Here is a 12345-nt window from a genome sequence, read left to right as displayed (position 1 = left end):
CCCGGGGGCCCCTGTGGGGATGGGGCTCCCTGTCCAGGGGGTGCTCGCCCACCCGGCCGTTCTGGCCATTGGCCGCCACGTTGGCCTTCACGGCTACGGGGTTGAGGGAGAGCTCCAGGCCCAGGGGTTTCCGTGGGAACTCCTCAGGCTTTGCTGCATTGGAAGCAGAGGAAACAAAATGAAACCCAAACTCTGCATCAGTTCATTTTTGCATCCGGCGGGGAAGGCAGATGCTGCACCCAGCAGGTGCCAGCCCTTCTGGCTGCCCCGGCTCCCAGTCTGGTCCCCAGGGGACACGGGTGCCACCGGCCGCTGCCGCTGGGCTGCCCGCCTTCCCCTCTACCCACCTGGCGGGGGGAGGTCGAACTTCATCTTGCGCAGTTCCGTCATCGACACCTGCAGTTGCTCAATGACGGCATCGTCCTCGTACTGCAGGGAAGCGGCAATTTTCTCCTGCAGAAATTCCCGTAAATCTTCCAGCGTCATCTTCAGCAAGCGCTCTGGGGGATGGTAGAAAGGAGTAATGGCAGCGGCACGGCCACATTGCAGGGTAGAACAAGTGTGGGCTGCATTGCTTTGGTTTTATCTGGGATTCTGCGCTGCTGTTCCCACTCCGGGGTGGGACAGCCTGAACGTTTTTGCCTCTCTCCCACTGTTGCTCAGGGTTGTCGAGACATTTACGTATCTGTGCCGCCTCTGGGCAGTAGCTCAGCAATGGCAGGACGATGCTGGGGCTGGGACCTATGCTGACCGGGATGCACGTTTTGGGCCATTTCTGGAAGTTCTCACCAATACCTCTAGGAGGAGGAAAAGCTCCATGAGATAGACCTGAACGTTTTTGCCTCTCTCCCACTGTTGCTCAGGGTTGTCGAGACATTTACGTATCTGTGCCGCCTCTGGGCAGTAGCTCAGCAATGGCAGGACGATGCTGGGGCTGGGACCTATGCTGACCGGGATGCACGTTTTGGGCCATTTCTGGAAGTTCTCACCAATACCTCTAGGAGGAGGAAAAGCTCCATGAGATAGACCCCGAGCGTCAGACTGAACGGCTGCTGCTCGGGGTCTATCTCATGGAGCTTTTCCTCCTCCTAGAGGTATTGGTGAGAACTTCCAGAAATGGCCCAAAACAGGGATGCAGGCAGGGATGCCGACCCACGCGAGGGATGCAGGCAGGGATGGGATGCAGGCAGGAACAGGACGCAGACAGGGATGCTTGATCCACACCACACATTCCTCAAGGAGGAGAGATGATTTCACAGCCTGGCTGCCTGCCAGTTTCCCAGTCTTTGCAAACAAAACGGGATACTTGAAGATGTATTTCTGGATAGCCTGTTCTTCATTCAACTGAAGGAAGAGCAGGGTGGCTGTTTGCAGAAGCCAACACATGCCGTCCCATAAATCCCACTGGCCCAAAGGTTCCCAGCGTGCAATATCAGCATCGCTCCTGTCCCAGATTAAAGACCTAACAGGGCAACAAAGCAAGGCTGCTAGCTTATGGGAGCGGAGGGGTTCAAAGTCCCAAAGATCTCGAGGTAGAAACATCGCTGCCTTAATGTTGTGTAAGAAAACCAGGTTTTGGTCATTTTAGAAGTATATTAATGGATTTATTTCTCCCTCTACAGCCTTTTCAGCTGAACTGCCACATAGACCTTTGCAGACAGATGGGTTGCTGGCTGCATTGCCCCTAAAAGCACACTGATAAAAGATATGGGGCATAGCACGCAAGAAAAGGCAGCTGGGAGCGTTTCAGGTGGGGTTTGCTGTGCGCCGAGTGCAGGATTTCAACCCTCACGGCATCTCATTTCCTCCCCGGACCAGCAGCACAGGACTGTGCCTTTTGGGGCCAGCGCAGGGCACCGAGCAGGCCAGCAGTGGCCAGCAAGGCTTCCCGGGTCGGCAGCACAAGGGTGGCCCCGCACGGTGCCACCTCTGCCATACGAGACGCGCTCTGCTGGGACCTTACTTTTGTGCAGCTTGAGGATGGTGTAAGCCATGGCCGTCAGCACCCGCTCTCCTTCCAGAATGTAGATATCCCACAGCCGCAAGGTGAGGGTGAAGGGGGTCTGTTTCAAACACACAAAAAAAACCCCAGCTTGTTAGCGCCACACTCATTAGCACTGATGGATGGGATGATGATACAGAGGTTGGTGGCATCACTATGTCCCCTCACACCAAAACACATAACAGGATGAGGCATTGAATGTCCAGGATTCATCTATAACACAAAAACCTATTTTATCGTCTATGGTTCTGCCTTAAAGCTAACACCCTTGGGTGGCTGGGAAAGTACTTAAAACCCAGCCGTGAATGCAGAAAAAGGAGAAACTTTCCGCACAGGCATACTAGCACATGGATTCCGCTACCCTGGAGAGAGCATCATCATCTTTCAGCCTTGCGGGTGCACAAAACCACTCCTGTATCCAGCCAAGTTGCCCAAACAGATGAAGGGGGATAGGTCTGAAGGCCCAACAGTGCTTCACCAAGCATTAAAAAATCACTCCTTTGGTGCCTAGAGAAGTGTCTTCCTTACACACAGGCTTATTTCTGCTAGAAGAACCTCTGCAAGAGGTTTTTCATTTGCACCCGGACCCAATCTGACAAACAGAAGCGAACTGACATCCAAAATGATGGAGCAGCCCATCATCTCCCAGCAAAGATTTAAGGCATCTCACAACACAGAAATTAATACTAGTTCTAGTGTGACATTTAAGTTCAAATTTAGGATGCTGCGCTTACTCTCCAGAGTTTGGCACAACTGGCCGTTGCAGCTCTTTTACCACATGTTGCTGCAGTTAAAGGGATTCTGCATTTCATACAGCTTTTAGTGACAGACTGCAAAGCAGTGAGTTCCCTCTCAAGGGGAAGAGGTCATCCGCTGCTTTACAGGAGATGGGGCAGCAGAAAATTGCGACTGGGGACACACAAATGTCCTAAACATTAGCAAGTCCGGATCTTGCGTTCAAGTGTGTCGTGCACAACGCTGCCCCTAAAAATAAAGTAGTCTTGGCTCAGGACTGGCAAATCAGCTCTGGACAAATCAGGGTAATTTTCTCACGCTTTCATGTGTCTCCAGTGCCCAGCCCGCTCCTTTGCCTGTAGCTGCTGCAGTGCTCTTTGTACAGGCTTGTGCCTCCAGCTCTTCTTCTCCCTACGTTGTTTCCAGAGCCAAAGTGAGGTTAATTGCCTTTGCAGCAGTGCCAGTGGGCAGGAGAAAGATCTCTCCCGACTTTGAAGCTCATACCGCTGCTGCTGAGCCACCTCCCAGCAACCGCTTCTTGAATTTGCTTGTCATCAGTGACATGCAGTTATTTTTAGCTTCTCCCTTATTAATTCTTTTGCCTTACGAGAGTGTGTGTAATATCCCACCTTATAAAATATTAACACCTTCTTCAAATCATGATACTTTTTCAAAAAACCCGGCAGATTAACCATGCACGCAAGCGGCAGAGCAGCACGCAACCCGCAGAGCATCCTCACCCGGTCAATGAAACACTGCAGGAACCACTTGGTCGTGTAAATCCCCGTAGTCATCTGCTCCTTGTCCTAGGAGGAGACAGCAAAGAGAGACGGGCGTTTCACCGGGCTGGCTGCTGGAGGTTCAAGCAACTCATAGGGCTTTTGGGGAGGTTGGCTGGTTGGTTTATTAATGCTGGGGTCTGGGTGCAGGATCTGGCTGCGGTTTGTCTCCCAACAAAACCCCGGCTTTAAATACCGATGTTGAAGCCCTGCTTTGGCCCTTTGCCCAAGATACTCATTGAACCTGGTCCTCGACGCGGCCAGACTTCAGCCACAACTTTGGAGAGGGATTGCTAGGAGAAGCTTTTCTGGCCTAGTATCTACTCCAGGGATTTACAAAAACCTTCCAGGAACCCAAACCACGCACTCCTTGCAGACTACCATTTTTGTTTCCATAGCAATTCCCATGCTCAAGTCTCTTGGAGCACCACAAAAATGATTAACCCCAAGTACCCCACAGGTAAATCCAGACCCGCACAGTCAAGCCAGCTTTGCTAGCACTACCTCATTTGCATGGCATGGCTGCTGCAGGAGCCGGACAGCCTGGCAGGCGAAGGAAAACTCTTAAAAACCTCACCACCATCACCCCAGTCTATCACTTTTCTATCCCTGTCTGGCGCCTGGTGCAGCGCTCGCATGCAGCTTTGCTTTTTCTGGCACGGCTGACGGCGTGGCACGGCTGGTGCTGGGATGCACAGCGCCCTGCACGAGCACAAAGTCAATGTGACCACTGCTGCAAAGCCAGCAAAGCGGCGGGGATGGGAAGAGAAAGAGGCCCATGGGATTAACGGCCGGCTCCGGTCTTTGCTTTCAGCTGGTGCTGGGCACCTGCAGGCCTGGGGAGCCCCTGGGAGGCAGGAGGCACGAGCAGCTTTCAGAGAGTTATTCCCATCCTGCCCGCCCAGGTTTCCCCACGCCCATGGCTATAATTAAGTGAAAACCTGTCCTGGCTCTGTTTCACTTTTACGGCCAGGGCTGGCTCATTTGCAGCACGAAGCAAGAGCTGTTGCACATGATGGCAATATAAACAGCTTTTCCTGGAGCCGGGCCACCGAGCCCCTTGGGAGTGTAAGAAACCTTGAGGAGCCTGGCCACTGAATACTAACCGTCTACAGCAAATGCAAGGGGGGGGCAAGGGGGAAAAAAAAGGGAGCAGGTGTTGCAAAATAGTCGCCTAGACGTTAGACTGCAGTCGATGTGTCCTGCAGATGCTTCTCCAGCCACCAAATGGGCTTGTACCATCTGCTAGAGAAAAAAACAACTGGACGTGCCCAAGCAACAAAACACAGCAAATCTTACACGCCTCCTGTCTTTAAACAGCAGCAAAACCATTAAATGCAAGCACTTGGGGCTAATAACTATTGAATTAAGACTCCAGACAGTCCAGCATCACCCTTCAGGCTTTGCAGCTGGTGTAAGAACACAGCCCAGCCTCGCTGCTGTATGCAACAGCTCCTCTTGCTGCAGGCTCCGTGAGCCTTCCTGCCTGGCTTTCCTAAGGAAGCCTTTAGATTTTAGCAGCCCCTACGCTAATGATGACCAGCGAGCAAATGATAACCATGCGCCTCAGCAAGATTCAGGCACCCCATTTAATAAACGCTCTTTGCAGCTGAAGCAGTCCTACGCGGTTAGAAATATGTTCAGTGGTGCATCTATTTGGCAGAATACTACACTAATTGCTTTAGCATTAAAATGCGATATTAGTATGGGGAGACAGACAGCAAAGAGATACCATGTGCTTCTTCAGTTTGGGAAACAGTTTGCTTAAAATCTGCTCGTGGTGAGCCTGAAACCTCTGCAGCTTCGGGAACCCAGGAATGAAAAAACCTTAACAAGAAAAGATGAGAGAAAAAAAAAATAATCAGAAAAGCTCTGGAAAAGTCACATGGGCAGCCTGATTTTCTAGAAAGTCACCCCCTCCGTTGCCTGTTGAAGTCAGCTGGACCACAGTGCGCCCAGCTACCTCCCTCGGCATCCCTCCCAGAGCCCCCCCTTCACCCCATCTAGGTGGGCGACAGCACCCTCAGCACCAAGCCCCGCCGGTCCTCCCCACCCCAGCCCCGCAGAGCAGACCCGCTCACCTCCCCACCGCCCGCCCGCCGGAGAGCTGGCGTGGCCAAGACCTCTCTGGACACACCTCGGTGCTTACCAAGAGAAAAGCTGAAGATGTTTGAACACCTCACTGTTTGTGCAGCGCCCTGTAATCTAGCAGGACACGCGCTTAAGACTGTCCAGAGTTATCAAGCCATGAGGCTTAGCCCTCCGCTCAAAAAATAACGCTCTGCGCATAGCATACTGCTAACCGCAAGTAAGATGAAAGGATCTTTAATGTGTTTGAAGTAAAACAATACAGCACATTTGGTGGAATTACATCTTCATAAAAACACAAGGGCACGTAGCTTGTGGCACGCTAAAAAAGGAGCATTACATGATGGCTCTTGAATGTACTTCTGTGAGACTTCTTAAAAACTCGCAACCTTGAGTTAATTGATTGCCAAGGGCAAGGCACTCTGGAGGGAAGACAGCACCTCTGTGAAAGTGTTAATTACTGAACGCTAAAGCTCAGTGCCGATAAGCCACATTTTTCTCTGGTGAACTTGTCTGCCTCCACGAGTGAAGTTCAGCTCCGTAGTCGGGTTGCGTCGGCACATAATTAAGCCTTACCCGCTTTAAACAAGTACGTGAGGAGAAACGAGGCCCTACCGACCAACCTGAACAGCCTTCCCTCCCGTCGCAAGAGCCCCCATCCGCATCCCACCCCAGCCTTACCGTGCATGGCGTGCCGCTGGTTGGTCAGCAGCTGTGCCAGTGCCCAAAATGCATCCTCTTCGTTTAAGTACATCAGGAGGATGGCTGCGATCTGGCTCATCCCTTGGCAGTAGCTCACTTCCTGCAAGAGGCAAAGAGGGGCACACGTGCTGCCATGCCGTCGGACCCCACCATGATGCTAAAGCTGCAGAAGCAGGTCGGGCTGCCTGTGCTTCCCTCTCTTTCCAAGTCTGTCCCATTTCAAGGTCTTGACCGTTTATGCCCAAATTCACAGCTCCTGTATGTCTACAGCATCTACCATGTCACTGACTCACAGAGTGGTTTGGGTTGGAAGGGACCTTTGAAGATCATCTTGTCCAACCCCCTGCCATGGGCAGGGACATCTTTCACTAGATCAGGTTGCTCAGAGCCCCGTCCAACCTGGCCTTGAACACTTGCAATGACGGGGCACCCACAGCTTCTCTGGGCAACCTGTTCCAGCATCTCACCACCCTCATTGTAAAAAATGTCTTCCTTATGGCCAATCTAAACCTACCCTCTTTCAGTTTAAAACCGTTGCCCCTTCTCCTGGCACTACAGGCCCTGGTAAAAAGTCTTTCTGTCTTTCTCACAAACCCCTTTTACATATCGAAAGGCTGCAATAAGGTCTCCCTGGAGCCTTCTCTTCATCCCCAGCTCTCAGCCTTTCTTCAGGGCAGAGGTTCCAGCCCTCTGACCATTTCTATGGCCCTCCTCCAGACCCGCTCGAGCAGGTCCTCCAGCGGGAGGTGAGGGGCTTGCAGGTAATGCGGCCCCCCCGCCGCTCCCCCCACCAGCCCTGCTCAAGCCTGGAGAGCGAGGGACAGAAACCCCAACACAAGAGGTGCCTGCAGCTACTTCAAGGAATAGGGGATGGGATGATAAACAGCATGTGGCTCCGATACTGTTTTGGATTCCTTCAGCCACATGAGCACTGAAGTAATTAAAGAATAAATAAATCTGGTAAGCATTTATCTGGTATGAGGGAAGGCAGGGTCTTTGTTTCCTTGACTACCCCCCCAAGCATCTTCTGTACTTTCTAGGGTAATTGTCCCCTCCTGGAGATGGAGGCAGTAGGTTCAGCTGTTAATTTAGGCTTATTCTGCCTGTGCCCTTCAGCTAAAAATGACTGGTTCGCTGTAATAAATCAGTGTTTTCAACAGGGATGCCATTCAGTCTATGACAAGAAGTCAGAACATGACGGACCTTCAGCCAGGAGGTTAGTCTTGCTGGAAAGCCAAAGGGCAATCCCTTGTTCTTTGCTGACACTCGCCCAAACCGCATCTGCCAGATGTCATTTACCAGGTGACAAAATGAACAAGGGAATGAAACAACTGTGCAAAGAGTCTTGTGCTGCCTGCGAGTCTTGCAGCTGTCTGTACAAACCAGTATTAGGACTTAAAATTGGAATTACCACTGGCTAAATGTGGGGGGGTGTCTATATATGTATACACACACACAAACATACATATATACACATATATAAATATATATAAAGCTTTTTTAAAATCTTTTTATATATATATATAAAGCACAACGCTATTCACTTTAACTGGACTAATTTACTACTTACGGTGTTATAAACCGAGTATGCTGACAGGACATGGAAGAGTGCCTGTTGCCTGGGGAGAAAGAAGGATATTAAAACACCTGAGCGTGAGGTCGTCAGCTTCATGTGCACCCCAACGCGTACGCACAGAGAGCAAAGGCTCTGAAAGCACCCAGCCAACTGGTACTTATGCCTTTTGCAAGGAGCAGGGCTCACAGAACCAGAAAGCACTTTGATGGGCCCGTGGGATGGGACCTCTTCCTTCAGCGGGGAGTCACCAGCGGCCCCGCGGAGCGGGGCTGAATCAGCCTGCTCCATCAGCAGGTCTCCTGGAGAGACACGCACATCCCCACACGTGCTGTGTTTGACACACCCGCTCTTCAGGTTTGGAGTGGTGGTGGGTTTTTAACAGACTTGCAACCACCCAGGCATCAAGTGTTATACGTCCTGGGGGATAGCACTGCCACCGTTTTATTAGTAGATTCCTTTCTCCTTACCCTCCTTGCTAAAGGAGTCATCCCATGGAGATACGCAGCGCAGGCTTCCTCGCAGACTGTATGTCTGTGGAGGGCAGCCAGCTGTGACTCATCCAAGTGACAAAGCCACTTTGTCAAACCTCTCCAATCCCGTCTGTTGTGGAGGCCACGTACACCCCATCCCACCCAGCTCCCGACAGACCCAGCCCGTCATCCCAGCCATCCCAAACCAAGCCCTCTGCAACTGCACCCCTGGCACCCTGGGGGACAAGGCACCGCAACAGGCTGGTGCTTGGCTCAGGAACTGGGGCTGAACGTGGTCCAGGACGGACCTGTCCGAAGAGAGAATCAGCAGCCCAACATCTGTGGGTCATACCACGTGCTGACGGTTTGTGGAGCAGGCAGAGATGGCTTTGCTCTCCTGTGAGCTGCTCTGAGCCAGGGGGCTGGTGGCCACCCCAAGCCAGGGGGCTGCTGGCCACCCCATCCAGCCCACACCCACTGGCACTGATGCCCGTACAGCGAAACCTCCCGTACTCACTTCACCCCGTAGCGATCCCGAAACATGATGTGGTTTCGGAAGGTGCGGTTAACATCCAAATCTATCTGCTTGATTTCCGATGAAAAGCTCTTTGCTTGTTCTTTCATTTGCTGGAAGGGAGAGGGGCAGACAAGAGGAAGGAGTCAGACACCATCTCAGCCCACGCCCCGCTCCACGCAGCGAGAAGGCATGCTTCCTGCAGCTTGTGAGCGGCACAGAGCTATCGCAGAGCGACTCGGGGACACTGCCGTCTTGCAGCGAGCAACGATCTGCAGCCCGGAGGTGAATCCCCGGCCCCTCGGCTGTGCTGCTGGCCCAGGGAGAAGGGGATGACCCCACGCTCACACGCTACGACAGCGGCAGCTGCCAACCCAGCCTTCGCCCATCTTCCAATGCAGACACCGAGTTTTCAGAATCTAAAACCTTTACAATTAAATTCCACTCTGATTTCTTTTGATTTCTTTGCAGTACCCAGCCTGGCTGTCATAAAGCATCGAGACCTCTGTTGGCGCTTAAGGAACGATACACTTCTATAACCAACACGCACACGTAAGCACCGAGTCCCTGAGCTTTTCAAAGGCTCAGTCATAATAAAGTCCAAACTGTTACGATGGACTCTATGAAGTGATCTCCAACTACTACTTCCCCTGCAGAAGAGAATCATCTTAAGTTTAAGGAGTTTCCACTAGAAAAGCAGTTCTGGGGTATTCCCTTGGACTGGTACAAATTTTAAGGAACTGGCAGAGTCCAGAACAGAAGCTAAACTCAAAACCAAGAATCGCCAGGTTCCCCCCCACGCTGGCTAATCATTTAAGGCAGCATCACTCAGATAAAGGACTGAAGTCCACTGCAAAAAAAGGAAATTCAAACCAAAGCTAAGCCCACCTCAACCAATTGCGCCCTCAGAGTCCCAAGCTCAAGACGCTCAATGGACGAATCCTACTGCAGCCCCATTCGTAACCCTGTTCAGCCCAGCGCATGCAGGCAAGGACCATCATGCTACAGCCAAGCATCTCATCTCACAGCCTTTAGATACCACCGGTGGTCATGCAATTGCCCTCCTTCTTTAATATCTCCAGGGTTAATAATACATTTTGTGACTGTCTTCAGGCAGCCTGAGATCCAGCGGCAATTAGGGGCAGCGGAGATGAGCAGCAAGTCCAGCTTGCCTGGAGCCCCGGGTCAGGACCCCTCCTCGCTCACACAGGAGACAGAAAATAGCACATCTGCACAGATAGTTAATCATCTGCTCCAGCAGCTGCCACCCTACTAATGCTTGTCAGCCTGATACAAGGTGCCTCCAGGCTGCTGTTGACCTCCCGAGGTGGCCACATCAGCTCTGGGGAACATCAAAAGGTCATTAGCACCCAGACGTGCCCAGCACAGCCGATGCTCAGAGCAGTCACAGCATCTCGGGAATATTAACTCCAACCTTGAAAGCAGCTGTATGGAGGAGCAACAGCGCAGGGGCTATTTTGAATTCTTGCCTGCACAAGACAAGGGAGGATAAAAGTGACGACAGAAGGAAGATCTGATGAACAACATAATTTCCCTGCTGTAAATACTGTGCTCTCTGCATCCGATGGCTCCTTGCCCTCTATAAAGCAGGCAGACTACCTGAGACAAGATGACTATTCACATGCACTGGGTCACTTCAGTTCAAATTTCCCTGCTAAAGGCTCTCTTGTTTTCCCTGCCAGAACAACACAGAAATCTCCCAAAGACTGTAAAAACCCCTGCTTTGGGAGTTTTCTAAATCACTGCGCCTGAGTAGCAGGTAGGTTGCACAGCACTTTGTCACCTCCATGCACCCAGGAGGCTTTATTAATTCTGCAGACGGTAAACAAGAAGCCCAGGATGGGTTGTTCTCCTTTTTTCCCTTGTTTAAGTAACCTAGGGGCTCCACAGATGCTCTGCCGAGCTCATTGCACTGTGAGCCCTGCAAGCCAGCGCAGAGCAGAGGCTGGGAAGCTGGAGGTCCCGTCCCAGAGACCTTTTACAAAGCAGCGGGTAAAAGCCAGGATGCCTCTGCTCTGCCCCACGGCCAGCACGTTTCTCCTGCCGCCTTCTCAGCTCTCCTCAAGCCCTCTCGGTTGTGGCTATAAAACCCCAGGGAGGCAGAACATCACAACCACATGGAAACCAAGTGTGGCACGTCCCATGGTAGCTTCGGGCTCCTGCAGCATCAGGGATAACTGAGCTGCCATGGCCTTTAGAAAGACTCGGAGACTTGCATGGAGAGGACTTGGAGGACAGCTGGGATAAGATAAAGCACTACAGAAGCAAATGGACCAGGCTTTTTAATTGCATCACTCCAGAGGCAATATGGACACGGGGAGCAAGATATCCTGCTTGGCTGGAAAAGTAGCTCCTCCACCAGCCCGAGCACAGGGGACAACATCTCTACAGTAGAGAGAGCAGTGGTATGAAAAAAGAGAAGTCACCTAGCACGTGCCAGGTGGCACGCTCAAAACTCAAGGCACATGCAAAAGCCAGGCTTTTGTGCCATGGTTCATGCCCCAAGGAGAAACGGGGTGGCCTTGGGACCAGCCCCTCCAGCACACAGGGCTGGGGCTGAGACTTGGTCCCTTCTTGAAGGCAAAACCCTCATCCAGGACCTGCGCTGAGCCTCTTCTGGAGGAAATCAGGGGAGAGCTAATTACTGGCGGCAGGTGGCACCAAAGAAGAGGAGGATTAAGATGAGCTTGTAGGGGGTTTGCATCCAGCAAAGCCTATTAGCCCTGAAGCTCCTGTTTATCGCAGACCCCTCTGGAGCACAGATAAACTCCTTGTGACTTTCATTTGTTTGGATGGCTTCCCCGCCTGTGCGGCACAGCTTCGAGGGAGGGAGCATGATAAGAATCTGCGTGCTGGGAGAGCTTCGTTATCTCTGCTTTTTGCTGTGAGCCCAGCCCGCCTTCCCCAAGCCCCTGCACGTGACTCCATCCCAGCGGCATCTCGTTATTAACATCTACGCTTGACTAACTGTAATGAGCGTTAACATCATCCTGCTTAATAGGCAGGGATTTTTAGAAACACCTGCTGGAAGCAGCACTCGACCTCCTGCCTCCGAAACATAACTGTCTCCACGACACCCTGATCCTCGCCCGGGTACGTGATGCAAGCTAAATCATAATACATGTTTGGAAAATAAGTTAATTATCAACCAAGGGCTTCCACACGCTGCCTATGGAAAGAGGCAGTGTAAAGGAGCCAAGATGCCTGAAATAAAAAATAACAAAATACAGCATGCCCCGTCACTCGGGTTCTTGTTCAATGCATGCTACAGAAATTGCTTATTTTATACCAAGGAATCCAAGCCTGCAGCATGCAGTGCTCTGGTAGGAAGCATTGCAAGGCAGGCTTTTCTCCTATCTGCAGAGAAAATAAGTGATTTTTAATAGAAAAATTATTTTTATTTGATTTTTAATAGTGATTTTTAATAGAAATTTTCAAGACAGTTATAAAAAGATTGA

The 12345-nt window shown here is 51.5% G+C and overlaps 1 protein-coding gene across 1 annotated transcript in view; it reads right to left on the bottom strand.

Moving 5' to 3' along the window:
• Positions 1-9: 9 nt before the first annotated feature.
• LOC104080798 (USP6 N-terminal-like protein) overlaps positions 10-12345 on the bottom strand; it is a gene marked incomplete at both ends in the record, with an annotated part of 13303 nt that continues 967 nt past the window's right edge. The window contains 8 exons of the mRNA XM_009583310.1: positions 10-153; positions 348-500; positions 1964-2063; positions 3478-3543; positions 5249-5343; positions 6286-6406; positions 7877-7925; positions 8870-8979. Of these exons, the coding sequence (XP_009581605.1) occupies positions 10-153; positions 348-500; positions 1964-2063; positions 3478-3543; positions 5249-5343; positions 6286-6406; positions 7877-7925; positions 8870-8979 (838 nt within the window). The remainder of the gene's footprint in view (positions 154-347; positions 501-1963; positions 2064-3477; positions 3544-5248; positions 5344-6285; positions 6407-7876; positions 7926-8869; positions 8980-12345) is intronic.

The sequence above is a fragment of the Fulmarus glacialis genome, unplaced genomic scaffold (genome assembly GCF_000690835.1).
Source record: "Fulmarus glacialis isolate BGI_N327 unplaced genomic scaffold, ASM69083v1 scaffold23068, whole genome shotgun sequence".
In the NCBI taxonomy this organism is placed as follows: domain Eukaryota; kingdom Metazoa; phylum Chordata; class Aves; order Procellariiformes; family Procellariidae; genus Fulmarus; species Fulmarus glacialis.
This window is presented reverse-complemented; position numbering and strand designations above follow the sequence as displayed.